Source organism: Oncorhynchus kisutch, linkage group LG4, assembly GCF_002021735.2.
Source record: "Oncorhynchus kisutch isolate 150728-3 linkage group LG4, Okis_V2, whole genome shotgun sequence".
Taxonomy (NCBI): domain Eukaryota; kingdom Metazoa; phylum Chordata; class Actinopteri; order Salmoniformes; family Salmonidae; genus Oncorhynchus; species Oncorhynchus kisutch.
Genome location: NC_034177.2, coordinates 43,958,871 through 43,978,584, shown reverse-complemented (window position 1 = coordinate 43,978,584; position 19,714 = coordinate 43,958,871). Strand labels below are relative to the sequence as shown.

General features: G+C 44.7%; 1 protein-coding gene across 18 annotated transcripts; it reads right to left on the bottom strand.

The window, feature by feature from the left end:
- Window positions 1–1,186: 1,186 nt before the first annotated feature.
- Window positions 1,187–19,182, bottom strand: cnot1 (CCR4-NOT transcription complex, subunit 1). Of its 18 annotated transcripts, XM_020481092.2 has the most exons (49): window positions 19,046–19,182; window positions 17,529–17,562; window positions 17,040–17,328; window positions 16,629–16,736; window positions 16,250–16,342; window positions 15,998–16,066; window positions 15,843–15,897; window positions 15,482–15,685; window positions 15,199–15,367; window positions 14,940–15,066; window positions 14,722–14,832; window positions 14,461–14,631; window positions 14,212–14,339; window positions 13,732–14,092; window positions 13,483–13,614; window positions 13,231–13,382; window positions 12,854–13,025; window positions 12,531–12,738; window positions 12,309–12,437; window positions 11,738–11,862; window positions 11,345–11,631; window positions 11,173–11,251; window positions 10,779–11,018; window positions 10,168–10,308; window positions 9,863–10,042; window positions 9,659–9,775; window positions 9,405–9,515; window positions 8,724–8,801; window positions 8,404–8,617; window positions 7,963–8,114; window positions 7,578–7,874; window positions 7,339–7,479; window positions 7,112–7,216; window positions 6,843–6,962; window positions 6,512–6,706; window positions 6,257–6,399; window positions 6,032–6,140; window positions 5,694–5,863; window positions 5,213–5,444; window positions 4,628–4,876; window positions 4,249–4,412; window positions 3,922–4,039; window positions 3,717–3,818; window positions 3,448–3,621; window positions 3,141–3,353; window positions 2,749–2,929; window positions 2,538–2,670; window positions 2,284–2,418; window positions 1,187–2,071 (listed from the first exon to the last, which is right to left on the bottom strand). In XM_020481092.2, the coding sequence occupies exons 3-49, from the start codon at window positions 17,139–17,141 to the stop codon at window positions 1,993–1,995; spliced, it is 7,275 nt and encodes a 2,424-aa protein (XP_020336681.1). In that variant the 5' UTR covers window positions 17,142–17,328; window positions 17,529–17,562; window positions 19,046–19,182; the 3' UTR covers window positions 1,187–1,992. The 18 variants fall into 18 exon arrangements, with proteins under 18 accessions (XP_020336681.1, XP_020336680.1, XP_020336692.1 ...); XM_020481091.2 differs by lacking the exon at window positions 17,529–17,562; XM_020481103.2 differs by lacking the exon at window positions 17,529–17,562 and having other exon boundaries at window positions 3,204–3,353.
- Window positions 19,183–19,714: the final 532 nt, after the last annotated feature.

The window sequence follows — 19,714 nt, the reverse complement described above, 5'->3', positions numbered from 1 at the left end:
GTTGGCTGCTTTTCCTTCACTCTGCAGTCTAACTCATCCTAAACCATCTCAATTGGTTTGAGGTCAGGTGATTGTGGAGGTCATCTGATGCAGCACTCCATCACTCTCGTTCTTGGTAAAATAGTCCTTACACAGCCTGGTGTTTTTGGTCATTGTCCTGTTGACAAATGATAGTCCCCCTAAGCGCAAACCAGATGGGATGGCGTATCGCTGTAGAATGCTGTGGTAGCCACGTTGGTTCAGTGTGTCATGAATTGTTAAATCAGTGTCACCAGCAAAGCACACACAGTGGTAGTGGTTTCATTGCAGCAATTCTACCATTAAGGAAAGATTCAGTTTCCTCTGAAAAGTTTGTTGAGATGTGTGTTACTTGAACTCTGAAAAAATAAATACAATTGGGCTGCAATATATTGCTGTTTTCTGAGGCTGGTAACTAATTAACTTATCCTCTACAGCAGAGGTAACTCAGGGGCTTCCTTTCTTGTTCAATCATAGCTCTTGGTTTTGGCAACTGCACTTGAACATTTGACATTTTCCATATTGACTTACCTTCATGTCTTAAATGGACTGTCATTTCGCTTTGCTTATTTGAGCCATTCTTGCCATAATATGGACTTGGTCTTTTACTAAATAGTGCTATCTTCTCTATACCTCCATACATTATCACAACACAAGGAAAGAAATTCCACAAATTAACAAAGCACACCTGTTAATTGAAATACATTCCAGGTGACTACCTCATGAAGCTGGTTGAGAGAGTGCAAAGCTGTCAAGGCAAAAGGTGGCTACTTTGAAGAATATAAAATATATTTTGATTTGTTTAACACTTTTTAGGTTACGTTATTTCATTGTTTGTCTCATCACTATTCTACAATGTAGAAAATAGTAAAAATAAAAACCCTTCAATGAGTAGGTGTCTCAACTTTTGACTGGTACTGTATATTCATTTGTACCCCCCCCCATTAAAAAACAAACTTGGTCAAAGACTTCCATGCTCCTCCGCTCTCAAAACAATGTGCTGTGGAGTAGGTAGAACTTCAAATTGACACTGCAACACTGATAGAAACAGCACTGCAACACTGACACTGATAATTACGTATTGCAATTACTAATTTACTATGTTTTACATAATACAATGAACAAACAGTCTAAAGTAATTTCTCATCAGCATGAATACAAACAAAAATGCAGTTCAATTGTTTAATGCGTTAACTACAGTATGCATACATACAGGAAATAAGTAGCAAGAACTAAAGGCAACTATAAAGGACTACAAAATACACACGGACCAATACATTTACAAAACATTCAAAATCCTTACAAAATGGGCTGTATTGGTCCTTTTGTTGTTCTGCAATTTGGATCTTTGTACAAATTTTAAGATTTAATTCGCCATCTTAAATTTTCCACAATTTTACAAGTGCCGGGGAGAACCTCTAACCCACTATTTAAAATGGAAAGACCATTGCCCCCACCACACCCCAAGTAGATCAAAGGAGTGAACCCATGAGAGAATCTAGTGCACTGCCTTTCTTTTCCCACTCAACAAATAAAAAATAAAAAAACAGCCCTCTTTATCCACTACCTTTTAAGCCTCCGAATGCAAATAAATCAATCATCAAATATGCAAAAATTAAATCTGTAGGAGGGAGACAGCCAGGGACCTTTGGTAGTGACTGAATGTGTGTGTACACGTCGTCTTTACACGTTAGATCATTTGTTGGACACTACATTCACATATCTGCTCGTACTATCAAGCTCTCCATCTCCCTTTTAATATTTACATCGAAGCATAAAAATATTAAACAGCATGTCCAAATAACTTCTCCATAGCCAGGGCAAAACAAACTCTTAGATCCATGAGCAGCAGTCAAACTTCAAAATCAGCATTGCCAGTTCATCCAGTGCTAACAGTAATGTAGGGGGGCATCTGTGGGGTGGGTTCCAGGGATGGAGGGTTTGGCCCTATTATCTCTCCTGCAGGCTGGCTGACTAACTGGCACCAGTGCCCTCCATCACCTGCTGAGCCTGCTTTTGCCCCATGCAGCACTGAGCCACTGACTGGAACAACCTGAGAGAGAGAGACAGCGGAGGGTGTTTAATCCAAGTCCTTCCATTGCAGCAATTTATCTTAGAACGTGTATGATATTGATTTTATTTTATTAAAGCAGAGCATGAACACAACGTGCTGCTAACTGGTTATCCTCCAGCTACTACTCTGCAGGTGAAGTCATCTCAGCTGAGTGAAAAGCCAACTCTGGTAGAGAGTGAATGAGCACATACTTCTCGATCTCCGGGGCACAGTGTACAAAGTCGTGGCTCCAGAACTTGAAGGCGGGATTCTTGATGAGCTCGATGAAGGTGATGAGCAGTCCCCAGGGATGAGGCCTGTTCACAATCAGCCTCTCCAGAAGAACCCTGCAAAGAGGTGCAAAATCCTGTTAACAAAGACACTTGGAAAGGAAACTGATCCATAAAAATGTAGGTAGTTCCAATGTCTTCAAATGCAATTGTTCTTTGTAGAGAAGAAGATTTACCTGGTAATCTGCTCCTGGATTGCCTCAGTGTTGGCCTCAGCAAACAGGTACAGCATGGTGCAGCTGAAGTAATGGGTGTGGCTGTTTGGGTAGCGCAGCTGATTGGCGATGGCATTCAGGAAGAGATAACGCCCTGGGAACAGAGAATGATGAGAATACCACACAACAACGAAGAGAGAAAACTGTATGCATGTGTGTGCGCACATCTTACCCTCAGTGTCCAGGTCCACAGCCAGGTTCTGGAAGATGTCCATGTGGGCTGAGTGAGTGATGGTGCTCATGGAGGGGGTGCTGCCCTTGTTGTGGATGTGTGCGATGGCCTGGGTTCCCACATACAGCACCAGAGCGTTGATCAGCTGGATGTTGTAACGGTTGCCTGGCTCATTTGACACCTAGAATAGGTTTGGAGGGTAAAAAGTAGAACAAAATGTAAAACCCCCAACACTTGCAATTGAAGGAGACACTCGTTTTATTTCCAGATTGAGTTGCCTGGAACTAAATCTACAGACAGACGCACTGAAAACACCCAAGTACAATGACACTTCAGATACAACGCAAGACAAATCGACATTTGAACATTTGCGCAAAGACTCAAAACTTAACCTGTTCTAAAGATGTGTCGTTGTGCTGCAAATACTTCCAGGGACCCAGAGTGGCGCCCCCTACCTGCAGATTGCTGCGGAGCTCAGAGAGGAAGGTGACGGGGGAGCGTGTCTTCAGGTACGAGTCCAGATCCTTCTTGAACTGAGAGGGCATCACTCCGGTGAAGTTTGTGAGGATGCGCGGCGCGATGTTGATCTCGCTGAGCATGTCAACCTAGTAGACAAAAAGTGAAAAATAGTAAACATTTACAGAAAAATACCAAACAAATTGCAGTGTAATGAATTTAGGGTCTCTCATTCAGCTGTACCTTCAGATTGGGAGTGAAGGGGTCTGGAAGCCTCATGTTGCGTGGGAAGGCACTCAGAATCAGGTTGCGGAGCTGGATGCAGTTGGGTGGGATGACGTCGCAGAAGCCGTAGTGGTAGTCACATAGGAACTCTGGGAAGTCATGCAGTAGGACCAGAAGGACACGCAGGGTACCCTGAGGTCAGAGGAGAAACATTTCAGTCAAATCCAAGTCGTAGTCATGTTACTAATGGTTTCAAGGGAAAGAAAAATTATGAGCCGTTTCCCAACCTTGTAGAGGATTTGCATAGGTTTGTTAAGCTCAACATTCCTCAGGAAGGGCGCCAGGTACTTGAACAGATCAATGAGAAGTTGGGCATACATGGGCCAACCCTAAATAGAAGAGAAAACAGGTTATCAATGGTTGCTATTCAGTACCAAAAACATCCACCCAAACATGGCACCGTCTTGTCACACATCAGTGACTTCTCCTTGCCTTCTGCTGTGGGGTGTGCGCCAGCATCCTGGCGATGAAGATACGGTGAGAGATCAACTCCAGCCAAGCGTAAACAAAGCCAGGGGCTTTGGTAGGCCTCAGGATGTGGAAAGTGTTGCTGTAGACAAAAAGAACAAAATAGAAACATGGAAAAGGTAGACAACTCAGTATAGATGAGCACCACACATTTACAGTTAAGGAAAGTGAGCTTTAAGAAATCCTGACATTCAGTGATAAATACCCCCAGTGAAAACCAATCATAGAATTCTATGCTGTATTCCACAAAGAAACGTTGGATCTGCTATGGCTTTTCTAACAGGCATTTACCAGAAGGCGGTGAGGGTCTGGAAGTTGATGGTCTCCAGCACGTGCTCGGGGGCATTGAGCTCGAGCAACAGCATGATGAAGATGCGGTGGTAAGGCAACTGCTGGAACTCAGTCTGTCTCACATCATGGTCCTGGATCAACACTCCAACCACAATACCTAGAACCTGAGAACAGTCAAGGGACACATTGATGAATCCAGTAATGTAATTTCCCAAGAGCCTTTATCAGAAATCTGTGAAGGGTTTTAAAAGAAAACTCAGAACTATGAACTGCGTTGTCAGTTTGCTGATTTCAAATGTACGGTTGTCTTTGCCGAGATATCTTTACAAAGCAGAGCTGATTCTACAGACTCCATGGTGAGGAGCCTCCTGATATTAACCTTGTTGAGCAGGTTGATCTTGGTGACAGTGTTGGTGGCCTCTCCGGAGTGCTTGACCAGCAGGGCAATGAGGCGCACAAAGGCATCCAGGTTATGGTAACACTTGGCCCTGATGATGGCGGCGCTGGCTGCGGGGTTGTGCTGCTGCTCGGCCTGGGCGCGGTAGCTGATCTCCACACACATCTCCGTGCACAGCCGGAAGAAACGAGTGATCAGGTCATCGGTCTTCAGAATGCCCTGCTGGTGCATCTGGGGAGGACAGTAAATACAGTAGTGAGAATGGCCATACACATCTAGTCATCCATAATAGTTAAAATTGTGTACATTTTACTAAGATTATCTTCGTATGAATATTGATGTACAGTCTCATAACACTGCTGCTGGGTGCAGTGGTTTGGAAGAAAATGGTGTTGCTGCTATGTGTACTGCTCTAGCACTAAGGCCCCACTGTGTCAAGGCCGCAACTGGAGCTGTGCTCGTGTTGTGAAGGCAAACAGCGCTCTGACTGGCTTGGAGGAGACAGGCGGTCGTCATAAGGCAAAGACTGTGAAACTAAAATAAAGACAAGTGTGTGCTGTCCTGTACCTGGCCCACAAAGGCAGAGAAGGCCTTGGTGCTGTCCCGGCCGGCGGCTGCAGAGTGGTACAGGTTGACCCATTCCCTCAGCAGGTACTCAGCCTTCTCCCTCAGGCCAGGCGGGTCGTCGTACTCGGATGCCTGGGAGATGCCAGAGTGCATCATAAAGTTGGGTCCTCCGTGGGCCCGGTCGATCATGGCCTCGTAGTTGGAACGGACCACATCCATCAGCTGAGGAAGCCTTGAGGTAAAAGGACAGATATACATCAGTTAGAAAGAACTACAAAACGTATGTACACCAACCACACATCTCCAGGGTCGTATTCACAACACACAAAATGGAAAACTGACAAGACAGCATGGGACTAACTGAACTAGTCTATTAAGAAACGGCCATTTTAGTTCTCCATTTCAAAAGGTTTTGCTAGAGTGTGCACTAAAGAACACGACCCAGACAAAAAAAATATTATTCGGACAGAAAAGGATTTACCCCTCAGGTGCGTTGGCCCTGGAGTGGGCGCTGGTTCGCATCAGAGTCTCGATAGTGTGGAACAAGTCTGCCTCAGTAATGTGGCTCACACTGCGCTCATCCACCAACAGCAGCTTCACCAGCTGCATGGCAAACGCCACCGCCATGTAGTGCAGCCCATTCTCCATAGACTAGACAGAAACATACAGACACACATGGTTGTAAGACACTGACACAGGTACAACACAAAAGCCCATTACACAGTTTTATAGAATAGAGAGGACTATTCACAGATTGAGTTGTGCACCTGAAAACAAACATCGCAACCCTTAATAAAAGGTGTGTGTAGTGGTGTTTACCTGTGCCAGGTGCAGGTCGTACTGCTGCATGTTGACCAGGTGGTTTCTGATCAGCAGCTCCACAGCCTCCACGTTGTACTTGTACTCATCACGGCACTCAATCAGGCACCTGGAACAGATCAAACATACCCCAAACGTTAACAAAAATCGACGAGTTGATTTAGTTTTCCATCCCCATTAAAGCCAGAAAGATTCCCATGAGTCGGTTTTATGGGGGATACCAACCTGGTAATCTGCTTGTTGCACCACAGTGGCCCGTATGCCCGGCCGTCCTGGAGGGCTTTGAGCACCAGCAGGTGGCACTCTCTGTATCGCAGAAGCAAGTCAGCATCGGCACCACTGGTAGCATCCAGCAGACCCTCCACAGCCTGGAGCGAGAGAGACAGTTAGTAGAACAGCTTTTCTACTGAGACCTAAGCTACTTGTCTATGCATGCATGCATGCATTTCCAATGTGACTGTGTGAGAACTAGTCCCTGACCTTCTGCAGCAGGCCCAGAGCGGCAATGCCGTCCCGGGAGTTCCTGGCTAGGGCCACAGCCTCCAGTAGGCTGCGCAAAGCCTGGGTCTGAGGGTTCATGGCCAGCGCTGGAGGGATGGCGTGGAGGTGCTGCTCCAGGTCTGCCATGCACTTGTCATAGATCTGAGCCACGTCGTCCGTGGCCCATGCCTGTTGCTGTAATAAAACACAGGAGAGACACATTCATATGGTACTTGAATAATGTCCTTAACCTTAAAATAATGTTGGGTTATGTCAAGATAGTAGCAAATGCAATATTGGTGTGTTCTCTTCCAGGGCCGAAGAGCCTTACCTTCATGGGCTGGGCAAGGAATCCTGTGGGCTGAGACAGGTCATTGCTGGGTAGGAAGCCTGGAACATTCCGGGCAAACTCCTCATACACCGCCAGCTGTTTGGGGTCTACGCCTCCAACCTGTGTCAGAAATATCACTCAGTAAATAGTCCAGATGCAAAAGCAATGTTTGATATCCCATTCATGAAATATATATTTTTAAATTCATGTCTGACTATACCACTACTAGGAAAGAAACCAATGGAGTGCTATAGACCAGGTGTGCTCACCTTGAGTCTGATCTGCTCTGGCATGCGCTCAGCCTGGTAGGTCAGCACAACGGGGTCACAGTAGCGACGGCCCTCCTGACGGGCATGCTTCCTCAGCTCAAACTCCTACAGGAGAGGAAGGGTACGGGTACAGGTACAACAGTCAGCCATTAGATAAAGTACTGGACAGTATACAGACAAGAGTAGCATCCCAGTGAGAACACAAACGTGCCCATAACTAAACTCACCGTCGCCAGCCTCTTGTCCATCTCTGGGCCAGCCTTCTCCACTGCAGTCTTCTGGATGAAGCAGCAGGCCAGCTCACAGTTGTCCTGGGCAACCCTGGCAGCAGCTTCCTCCATCATCTCTCTCTGCTGGGGGGTGGGGGCCTGGAGGGGGACAATAGCAGTTATAAGCAAGAACACCACTAAAAATATTTTATATAGCTCTCTGTGCATGTGAAATGGGAGAGAATGAAGATGCCTACCCTGAGGGCAGCGGCAAAGCTGTTCTTCAGGTTGGTGGCGATGCTCATGAGCAGGGGCTCCCGGCAGGTGATCATGGCCATGCCGGCGGTCAGGTTGCGCATCATATGATGAGCTGCCACACGCATGCGCGACTCCTCCGAGTCCAGAGCAAAGTCCTTCCTGACGATCTGCTCGCAGGTGGTCATGGCGATCTTGATGGATCGGTCCACTACGGGGTGGACAAGCTCTTGCACGGCCCGCTCAATGGACTGTCTCACACACTGCTTGAGCTGAGGGTGGGCTTGAAGCAAGGGGATCTGCAGGGAGTGAAGAGTTAGTACCGCCACAACTCACGACTTACCATGTGTATTCGTCACAAGGTGTTTGAGTGAAGGTGCTACTTACGTTGATGTTGATATTGATGTGAGGGGCTAGCCCTGCAAGGGCGTACACATTGATGTCATGATAGCTAAACTGCGGGGTAGGGGGCCCAGTAGCTGAGCAAGTGGTGGTTGGGGCAGGAGTGGATGGTGCAGCTGCAAATGGAAGAAAGTCTCCTGTTGGTTACAAAAACACTATTGTGATTAAAATACAGGAAAAAAAAAAAAAAAAAAAAAAAGGAGCTCAAGCGCAGCGGCTTGAACAAAACAAAAAAAGAAACGGGTTAAATGTTCTTGGCCAAACACTACAAATCCAGGTTGTCATTCTACATTCAAATAATGGAACTTAAGATGGGCTAAAATCTTATTCAACAATTGTGATTAAATATTAACATTTCAATATACATGATGACATTCAGATTAAACAAACATTTGAAATAAAATTGATAGAAAGATATCCACACACCGACAAGGGGCATCCCAGTTTGAAAGTGCTGGATACCTGTGCTAACAATAGGGATCATTTCTTCAGGGGGCTTGGCCTCTTTCTTTGGTGCAGAGAGCTGCTCCTCCAGACTCTTCAACTTGTCTTTGTCTTTCAGCAGGGTGCCAGGCTTCAGGTCGTTGATGTCCAGTGATAAGTTCTTACACAGCACCTCAATCTCAAACTTTAAGTTCAGCTGTAGTGGGGAAAGAGGCACAATGACAATCAGTAGGTGAAAAGTTTAAAAAAACGTGTTAAAAACATGTTGATGCTGGTGGATGAAAGAGAAAGGGTTACCGGACCTTTAGATCATGTTCCGTATGCAACTCTGCCAGAACATTCATGATGGCCATGGTCCAGGGATTCTGAGGTCGGAAGATCTGAGAAAACATTTAACCTGCTCTTAAAAACAATGAAATAAGGCATAACAGAGAGAAAAAAAGTGTGCAAATACATAACTCCAGTGGGCATAAATAATGTACCCAGAGAGCCATTTGGTCCAAAACAATGTTTAACCAAATAGTATTTTTATGGAGCAAAAATAGCACACATACTTTGCGCCTCTTTGCTTCTTCTGGAGATGGGCTATAATACTGCCTATAATGGTCTACATCATCTAGTTCTGGCTGGCTCCCTGTCTGCTGCTGTAGGTATTCTGCCTGGAAGGACTGGCTCCCTGTCCGCTCCGGTAGGTACTCTGCCTGATGGGACTGAGTCAGTCTTAGGGCCCATAGTTTCTCTTGACCATGGGACATGACCAGGAAAAACGAGTAGCTAGTTCAACTCCAGACCCAACCATATTTTCTGTTGGATTGGCTGTCTCGCTATTCCTGTAGGTCCTGCCTGCCGGGGCTGGCTTTGTCTGTGTTGGGCCTAAGCTCACTTTGTCATTATCACATTGCTAAAGTTGTTCCCTAGAAATTAAAATGTGAATTCAGATACCTATTGATACATTTGAAAATGCTTGTGAGATGTGGTCTTACCACGCTACGCAAACTGGATTCCAGGACTTTGGCCACAAACGGGACCACATAGAGTAGCTCCTGCTGCCCCTTGACATAGGCTTCCAACAAGAGGGATTTCACCTCCAAATCCTAAAAAAAAGTTGTACAAAAAAGGCAGGATAAACAAAATACCATCTAGGGGCACAGTTACGAGCGTTTGGTTATTTGTTGGGAGGAAAACAAATGGAAAGTTCTATACAGGCCAACATTTAAAAGTGAGGAAATGTACTCACCGTGTACAGGATGGGCTTGTTTTTAGCCAGAGTGATCATGCCAAGCCAGTGGCCCAAATTCTTCAGTAGGGATCGATCAGAGAAGTTTGCAGCTGCCTTATCAGAGGTAAGGAGAACCTGACACATGGAGAGAGAAAAGGCTAGTGTTAAAGTAGCTCTCTTAAACGTTTTCCATAAATGTTGTTTAAGTGAATAATCACACACCTTGATGTTTCTGTAAGTTTCATTCAGGACCATTTTGACAAACTCAGGGTTCTTCAGGGTGTCTAGAAAGTTGGAATATAGGCTGTGGAAGTTGGGCTCGATGCTGACCCTCTTCATGACCAGATACTGGGAAACCCAGGGCATAAACTCCTCTTTCACAGTTTCCTTTAACTCCTCGACCTTGGGAGTTGGATGAAAAGACACAAGCATTTGTAAAATTACAGAAATGTATTTAAATTGACCAAAACCAAGATGCACAGTAGCAATATACAGTAAGCAAACAAAAATGTATCTCTACGACCCACCTTCTGTGTCATGTTGGATTGTGACAGGTTATTGAAGATGAAAGCAATTTTCTCTTGAACATTCTCTGGGGGTTCCACAATCCTCTCAGTTTGGTCTGTTGCTACTAGCAGAGTGTCAATGTTTGTGGTGTTGATGGAAGGCTGAAATTAATAGATTAGAATATACATTCAGAACAAAATGTTTTACAATCTACTAACCTCCACTTTGGAAATCATAATTTTACACTACCTCAAATTCCCATAAAATTATTACTTAGTGCATTCTTGCCAAACAATCACAGTATATTAATTATTTCTTCAATGACCGCATTAGAAACAAATTCTCATTCTCTTAGACCTGCCCCATTTGCTTGAAAAAATGTGTTATTTCCTGGCCCTCTCCCCTTCTGTGCACGTTTGCGTGCACACAAAAATGAGCAGCATATCGTTGTACAAATTAGGGAACCCTCCTCAAGGAACTGTTTAGTGTTGCCATTGACAATGAAACTATAGCAACGCAGTAAACAAACACTGAAGCACTAGGTCGCTGGCATCATTTCACATGGCCAGCTAAAAGCATGCGCATATATATATATATATATATATATAGTACAATTGTCTCAGGTACTCACCGGCACATCCTTCTTGAAGCTGCCAGGGGTAGGTCGGGTGATGGTAGTGGTTTTGGCGACAGTGGTGGTGGCAGTAGCTGTGGTGACCAGGGTGCTGGGCTGTCCAGGCTGGGGGGCTTTGGGAGGCTGAGACTGGGCCTGAGCTTGAGCCAACGCCAGGCTTCCAGGGGTGGTGATGGATCCTTGCATCTTCACTGGAGGATCCCGTGACTGTTGGCCATACTCGATATACTGCACGCACAGGATATTCGAAAGTGCCAGAGCGAGAGACTTATTTATCGTGAAGTAGGATCCGCACCTCTGGCTAAGGTGGTGCGGAGATAAGTATAAAAGACAAGGTACTTGTACAGATGAATGACAAATTGTCTCACAAATACACAGGAAATCCAATTACCTCTTGCAAATGAAGGGGGAATTGCAGAAAGTGGCCGATCGAGGCCAAGTGCTGACAATATTGGGGATAGTCCTTCAGCCTAGAGAAGGAGAGATCAAATTACCCCTACAGCAGATCACAGATAATTTGAATCATACATACACAACATTCTATAGCAACAGCAAGTCCATACCTATTTTTGAATCTATCTAGAGCAGCGATTCCAAAGTAATACATTTTGGATCCAAATGGCTTCCTTAAGGCTTCAAGGACATATCTGAGGGCCAGTCCAAGGGCCATGTAGGTGACAAGACCCTTCTCGATGATCCCCCCGAACAGGCAGGCGGTGATGTGCAGCTCCTTGTCGGGGTACTGGGGGAAGAAGCGGTACTCCTCAAACAAGTTCCTCAGCATACAGTTAAAGACCTCCCGCTCTCGCTTGATGGTGGAGTCCTTGAACCTCTGCAACATCTCCAGCACCTGCAAAGAGAGGGGCACCATGGCTTAAACAGCTGTCAGCTTGAGGCTAAACACCATCACTGGGTCAGTGCCTGAAACAACTGCAGACTTTTACTCAGGGACTCACCTCATCCACAGACATGGTGGGGTGCGGAGGGTGGTTGTAGATGCGCTGGAAGTAACTGTTAGCCTCATCGTCAATCTCCTTACTAAAGTGCTGGTTAGCCTCGGGCCACACCTGAGATAAGTCAGCTGGGAAAAAGGTCAGACTAAATCAAACACTGCCATAGAAAACCCTTTGGAACTATTTCAATTGCAGCAAATAAAACATTTGCAGGGTAATTAAAAACAAGCTTAGGGTGTTTCACTATCAAACCAATAAACACCACACAAAAAAAAATGTACAAGGATTGTACCAAAAATCCAAGTTCAAATTCCTGTCAATTAGGAGCATAGGAATTTGCCAATTTGTGTTTAATGGAAGACTGACCTGTATTTCCTCTGATTCAATGTGTGAAAGACACTGTTTTTCTTCCCAGATTGTACTCAATGTTTTTAGATGAGAAATGTTAAAGCATTTGTAATTGACTCCAGTAAAACCACATTACTTCAAGAGCCCATTAGGAGATAAAGAGAACGTTTTGGGAGGAAATACAGTTGAGGCGCCTAGCACACTCAGTCACACCACCACCACTTACAGGCCTTCATCTTACTCTGCTGAAAGGTGGTCGGATTCAGGCCCGGTGTGCTCATCTTCCTCGTCCCAAACGGATCGCTGCTCACCGCTGGCATTCCAAGACCAGAACCAATGCCTGATCCCAGAGGACCTAGACAAAAGAAGAAAAAAAACAAGTTTAGTCCTCCATTATATTGTAATCAAAACACTATGAAATTCTCTATGGCAGTTTCTCTACTCATACCTGTGTTACCTAGCTGTGAAGAGAGGCTTCCAATCCCCCCAAACGGTGTGCTGGGGTTGGGGTTGGACAGTGGAGGGAAGGCCTTAGCTGGGGACTGGGGGTTGCTGAAGGCAGAGCCCAGCGGGGTAGGGAAGCCCTGCATGCTCTGTGTGTGAGAGGTGGCAGAGCTGCTCAGGTTCAGCGAACCCATGGCTGTCAGGGGATCCATCTAGAACACAGAATGGAACAATTGTAAATTAAGGGGATGATGAAAGTACAATGTTTCTAGCCAATACACATTACCCAATAACAGTGTTAGAGAACATAGATGCAATGCCCTTCACCTGGAGAGGAGACACCGATACCTGCACAGGGGAAATGGCGTCTAGGCTGCTGGTGCTGGGAGCACGTCCCTTTGGCATGACCCCCGGTGGTGGCTGGCGGGCTTTGTTCATGACGTTGCTACAGTTGGCAACCATGGTCAAGATAGTCTCAGAGAGCTCTTGAGACACACTCCTGAAAAATACATAAATTATTTAACTATATGACAGTGTTTCATATTTAGAAAGATAATTAATTTCAAGTTCATGATATATTATGGAACCTAGACCTTTTGGCACAACCATTTAATATGATTGAAGTAATGAAAGGGAGCATACCGGTCACAAATGTGATCATAGGTCTAATGATTCAACCTCTGATGGAAACATGGAAAACTCACCCGGCACAGGACTGCAGACAGCCCAGCATGGTAGCCATCGTTTCCGGGGGGAGCTGTGCGCTTTTGGGCTGGTCCTTCTCTGGGGCCAGACCACCCATAATAGAGGGACAGCGCCTCTTCAGGAACGTTACACATGCCTGGATGAATGGCTCCTAGAACGGCAAACAGGTAAATAACTGTCATACACTATATCCAAGTAACTTTTGTAGCAATGTGCATGTATAATTGCTGTAAATTAAAGGCTCAACTCACGCCACCCACCCCGTGCTCTCGGATTTTGTCAGTCAGCCATTTGTCAAGTTTGAGGTATTCACGGCGAGATGCAAGTGCAGCAAGGTCAATAACAAAGGCAAATGGAGTACCATTTAGCAGCATTGAAAGAGACTGAAAAACAAGAGGAACAGTTTGGATTTTGCAACATAAAAAGTTTGCAACGTGGCCTTGTACAAAACTATATCAAAGTTGTCATTATATTTCCTTAAGAGCATCCCTGATTTCTACCTTCAAGTCCTGGGCCACATCCAGGATGCGGGACAGCTTGGCCTGGTCGTACTGCTCTCCTCTCATGTACCACTCTGCCATCGAGTGCATGATCAGCTGGCGGATAGAGGGGGACTGGCCCTGTCCGTGCCACGCGTAGTGCAAGATTATGGCGGAGTTGGGGTGGTTGCCCAGGAAGATGGGCATGAGGGTGGAGATGAGCTCGTGGCGCAAGGTGTGCCAGGAGGTGCTGATCTGCAGCAGCGCCAGCACCAGCATGTCAGGACAGTGTTTAATGGGGAAACTGAAGAGCTGCTTCACCTGCTCGTACTGGCCCACCTCAGAGAGGCGCAGGAGGCTCTCCACCAGGTCCAGGCTCTTCCTGTGCGGCGAAAAAAAATCACAAATAAAGACCATCAGAAATGGCATGACATTTGACTAATAATTCATGTAAAGGAGTATCTGGAACTGTGGTGGTCAGGAGGGCTGTGTTTCACGCACCAGGTGGCTATCTCCCTGTTATCGTCCTCGGGTGGCGCCTTCAGTATGTCGATGGCTACGGTGTGGCAGGGGTAGTCAGCGAAGCAGAACACATCTGGGCTCATGAGGGAGTGCTGAATGAATGACAGCTGGAAAGGAGGGGAGAGAGAAAGGTCAGGAGGGCCAAGGAGGAAGTCCAGTGGTAGGACAAGAGCCCAAAGAGTTAAGTATGTGGTCATTTTTACACAACAATGATCCCCTCTTCCTTACCTGTCCCTCAGCATGCTTCCAGGGCCGGTAGATGAGGTCGACAGGGAACACCTCCATACCCAGGCCCCTCTGGATCCCATACACCACCATCTGAAGTCCCTTACTGTCCCGGATCATAAAGCCAGGGTGATCGAGCTCATAGGTCACCTCTTTGAAGTTCAGATTGGGGTTCTTAAATATAAAAAGGAAATGTTATGAACAAAGTATAAGACGAGAATGGCCAACTGAACGGGAATATCAAGTAATTCCACTTTAACTTACAACTTCTTTGACCACGTCAATCAGAACTTCTACATTCCAAGTGTGGGCCTGAGAACCATCACTCTTGTCCTTTCCATCACTCCAAATGCCACTGCCGGGAGCAGAGATGGACTGAAGAAGATGTAAAGAATGCATTAGTATATAAAGAAAGCAGTTACAGGATTATTTTTACAGAGCTTTGGAAAGGTTTATTAAGTTACTATCAGGTCAACCCTCACCTGTAGGGGGATCCCATCAGACAAGCCAGAGTGGGTACGAGCCATCATCCCCAGGACCCTGGCCACCTGGCTGGCAGTAACCTCTCGCACCCCATACTGCAGAATTATGTTGCGGCATTCATCAAGGCTGAGAAAGAGCAAAACGGTTCATTAACAGGGGTAACAGTCATTCAATTCCTTCTGTTGTGGTGGTCATGTATGACACCAAAAAGGACTCAAATTGAATTTGTAATGGGCATTTCAGTTACTAAATAATCACCTTGCACAAAAGCCATAGCCAACTTCCTGCATGAACTCTGCAAGAGAACTCTCCATCATGGTCTTGGCTAACTCTCCCGAGTCTGGCAGAATCCTGTCCATCAGAATGTCCCGTTTTTCAGGGTACAGCAGCGGTGCAAGCACCACAGGGCAGCGCGCCTGCGGGAAATCTGAAACACACACAGACAGCGTTTAACTGATAGGGCAACAATGGTGTGAATGAAGGAAGAGTATATTACCTCTGGAAATAATTGACATTTTCTGTCAAGTAGCACGCCCCTCACCTCTGCACAGTGTCTTGAGGAAAGCGTCAATCTGCTCTTGTCCGACGCCACTGGCTCCCTTCTGGCCAAACAAAAGATGGGAGAGGAGCAGGTGCAGGACCTCTATGGCAATATCTTGGAAGCCACCTTCCTGGTTAATGCCAAGGTCAGCGTCCACGTACGAGCGGAGGAGATCAGGGAGCTTTTGTTTGACGAACTGCGCGGCTAAAAACAGGTGGGAAAATATTTAAAATAAATACTTGCCTAGATACCATAATTACAGAATAACTTGAGCCCCCCCCCCCCCCCCCCCCCCCAACAAACACACTTGCACATTTTCAAGTCAGCTGGTATAGTCAAAAGATTACATATAAAAATTTACCAAAACCACGAAGGTCTGCGTTGCACGAATTGAGCAAAGCAAGGCCAAATATCACCTTGGGGGAAAAAAGACAAGATTTTTTACTGCAATAAATGTTTTTATCTGATAACATACATTTCCATACAGACTTAATTCTCTAGAACATAACTACTTACTTCTTGAACCTTGCTTAGCTTGAGAACTTTACTCAACTGAGTGAACAAGTGGGCCGACGGCTTCAAACTCTGAAAATGATAAAGGTTGAGAAAACAATCAACAGTTATTCTGACGCAGACAGTAATTTTGGGACATGAAGCAAGGCATAACTTGGACCCACTCCATCACTGCAGAAAAATGTACACATTGTCTTTAATTTGCAGAAATCTTTTACAAAGGTGAGTGAGAAAATAAGCACATATGCCTCCTACCTTCTGGTAGTGCAAAGGATTGTCGATGGCGTAGCAAAGTGTTGAAATAAAATTAGGCTTTGAAATCAGTGAAACACACTCCTGGATCAGAAACTGTATCACGGGCAAGTGGACAAACAAAGGTAAAAGGGAGAGGGAACATAAAATAGGTTAAGGACAAAATAGGAACGCAGAGTCAATTTCTAAAACAATAAGGGAAGACAAACTGACAATATCAATGACGATTAGGAAACCTACACAGTGGTGCGTTCAGAGTTCACATATTCCTAGAGCTGTGATAGCTAAGCATTTTCCGGTTCATAAGAGACCATTAATCCTCAGAGCTAAATCAGTTGAAGTCTAGCCACTGGTGTAATAAGTATTACTAATCAAAAATTACCTGATGAAAATCTTTGCCACTGCTTTTACCATCACCACTGAAATCCACATGGGAGAAGAGACAGCGTAATAAATGCCTGTCCGCCTCAGGGCCGTGACGATTCACAATCTGTTGGGACAGAAAACGCATTCACCAAAAGAACAACAGGTTGGCTGGCACTGCCAAAATATTATTGACAAGATAACTCAGACCTAATGCAATTCTGAACCACAGAATCATATTTGTTTTACAATCATTTCTGAAATGTGATATCTAATAAAAATGTGTCTATCTACATCATCAAATCTACTTAGCTATAGCCCTGCAACGCTCTAAATTTGTGAAAAATGTGTACTGTTTTGTAGTGTCCCAACTATTAAACACAACAAAAGAAAATGACAATTTGTGAGCATAATACTACATGCTACTCACATGCTGTATTTCCTGCTGGCTGGCTCTGTAGTTTTTCTTTGTTAAATTGTCCACCAGGTAGCTGATTTGAGACAAAGCCAGCGAGAGCGAGTCAAGATTCATTGCTGGTTGGGGCGGAAGCAGGCGGCCGTGCCCGGCGCAAAATCACCATTATTCCCCTTTAGTCACTTCAGTGATAAGATACTTCTGCCCCCCCCCAGGTGTGAAATGTCTGTTTTAAAACAAGCTTCTTCTGTCAATGGATCTTGATACAAGGTAAACTCCCTCAGTGCAAAATCAAGTTCAGCATCTGAAAATAGCCAAGAGAGAAAAGTAGTTAATACAGCTGCAATCTGCAATACAGTTCTACATATAGAAACTGTGTGGTAAAGTATTCCAAAATAATGGAGCAAATAAAACTTATATGATCAACTGGGTTTGTAAATACCAAAAGCGCATAACGACGTACAACAGCCATGGGTAATAAACCCAGTTGGGCCTACTACTCACCTGGAGTAATCCTGATTCATACGCCTGCGCAACACTAAACAAAACAGAAACATAGCTAGCTACCTTTAAACTGACAGGTAAGAAAGTCACCATGACAGTTTGCACAAACAAATTATAAATGTTTGCCAAAACTCTTTCCCAACGTCGCTCTAGTATCAGTGTCACGAGAGTCGGGCCTTGACTTCTGCACACCCACTACTCCTAGTTCAATCAGCATCGTGTGAGCTGATATTTATGCGGATGATTAACTATGTTCTACACTGGCAACACATGGTTAATCAATGAATAAACAAGCTAAAGTCGTTGTGAATTTGTTTACTTTATTTGGCTAGCTAATGCTAGTTATAGTAATTACAAACGTTAGATGTGTTTTCAGTGTCCTAGCAATAATGCAAATAGTCAGCTACTATAGCTTAGCGAGACAATACTAACGGCAACTAGCTAGCTAAGTTAACAGTAGCTTGCGTGTGTGTAATCTAAAAACATTTTTTTCCCGTAACCGTCCACGTAGCCAACTTAAGGGTTAACGTTAGCTAACCTTATTTTTGCCAGTTAACAGATAACTAACGTTACCGCTAGCTATCTTGGGCAACATAACTTGGCTCACGTTAACTAATAATACCAACGGTCACGTTAGCCATGATTGCTAACTGCAGAATTGACCTGACCACACACTAGCAAGTATAATTTGTTAACGTTAACCATCTGACAGTAACAAGCTAACTTAACCACTGAGACAAAGAGCTAGCCAACTAACGGTAGCTAAGCACATTTTGCAGCTAACTTAGCTAGATGTGACCAACGTCAGCCAGGCTACAGACAGTAACGTTAACTCTCAGAAGGCCGTAATGTTAGGCTGTTTTCTGTAGCTGGCTGGTTAATATCTGGTACCGCTGCAAATCCAACAATTATATACAGTAAAACCTAACGTTAGCTCACTGATCAATTTAGTAGCGAGCGATTATGCTATTGTCCATGAAAATAGTCAATAAAATATATAGTTACAGTACTAAGTTACTAGTATTACTGAGTAGTTCGTTACGTTAACTCGATGCCTAGCTAACTAATTAGCTAAATGTAGCTACCGTTAGCTAACTGGCTAGGTACATGACCTAGCCATGTATGGCTAGGTAGCGCTAACGTTAACTAGCTATAGTACTAGCAAAGATACAGTAACGTTACTAGTAGTTAGCTAGATCAGACGTTGGCATGAACATGTCGTTGTCAATGTGCACCATCTACGGGATAGAAATAATTACCGTTAACGTTAGCTAACTTAAATATGACTGGACATTTTCACTAGAAAACCAACTCTGCTTTTTGACATGGGACCATCAAACATAGCTAACGTTAGCTGCAAAGACAAGTTCAGCCAACGCTAGCCAGTTTTTATTTTCTTAGCGAACGTTACAGTAGTTAGCTATGACGCCTAACGGCTAGTTGCACAATTGCTATCTTACTAATGTCTTAATTTGAATAAATATCCCCGATTGTTAAAAAACAAATATTAAACTTACCATGGTTCCTAAAATGTATTTGTTATGTTCATTCCTTTTGGTTTCTGCGCCCAAACTTGATTAATTAAAAGGGTTGCTCTCCTTCCAGTTCGGTTAAATTTTTCAAAATAAAATGGCGACTGTCATCTCCGCGCGCACACAGTGCAGTCTGCACTTTAGTGCTCGAGCCCGGGCTCGCGACGCCATTGTGTTGTTCTTCTTCGGTGGAGTTTAACAACATCCAATATGTTGCATTACGCCCCCAACTGAACTATAGTAAAACCCATTACACTTTGTCATACAAAATGGAAAAAGGGGAAATGAGAAAAAATGTATATATTTTGTAAATCACCCTACACTCATGATTAAAACCCACCAACATATTCCACTACTTTAAACCTATCTGATCCTACCCCAGGCCACTGACTTGAGAGGACGGACACTGCCACTCAACACATCCTGTAACTCTTCTGAAGTAAAATCTTGTACCCCCAGGTACTTCTCTGCAGCTGCCACCACAAAATCTATTTTCTGTGACCTATGCCTCGATCACACCAACAGTTTATTGCGTTTTGGTACACCAGAAGTGCATTAATTTCTAATGGAACTCTGCGTTTGCCTTGCAGCATTGCGTTGCAGAGGCAGTTGCAGTGAGTTCTGTGTGGTGCATACCTTGTATTTATCGAACAT

Coding starts and splice junctions, on each gene's coding strand:
- cnot1 (XM_020481092.2), bottom strand. CDS start 17,141: ATGAATCTTGACTCGCTCTCGCTGGCTTTGTCTCAAATCAGCTACCTG. Junction 6,963..7,111: donor CAGAGCAGATCAGACTCAAG/GTGAGCACACCT, acceptor TTTCTGACACAG/GTTGGAGGCGTAGACCCCAA. Junction 6,400..6,511: donor CTCTGGGCCTGCTGCAGAAG/GTCAGGGACTAG, acceptor CTCTCGCTCCAG/GCTGTGGAGGGTCTGCTGGA.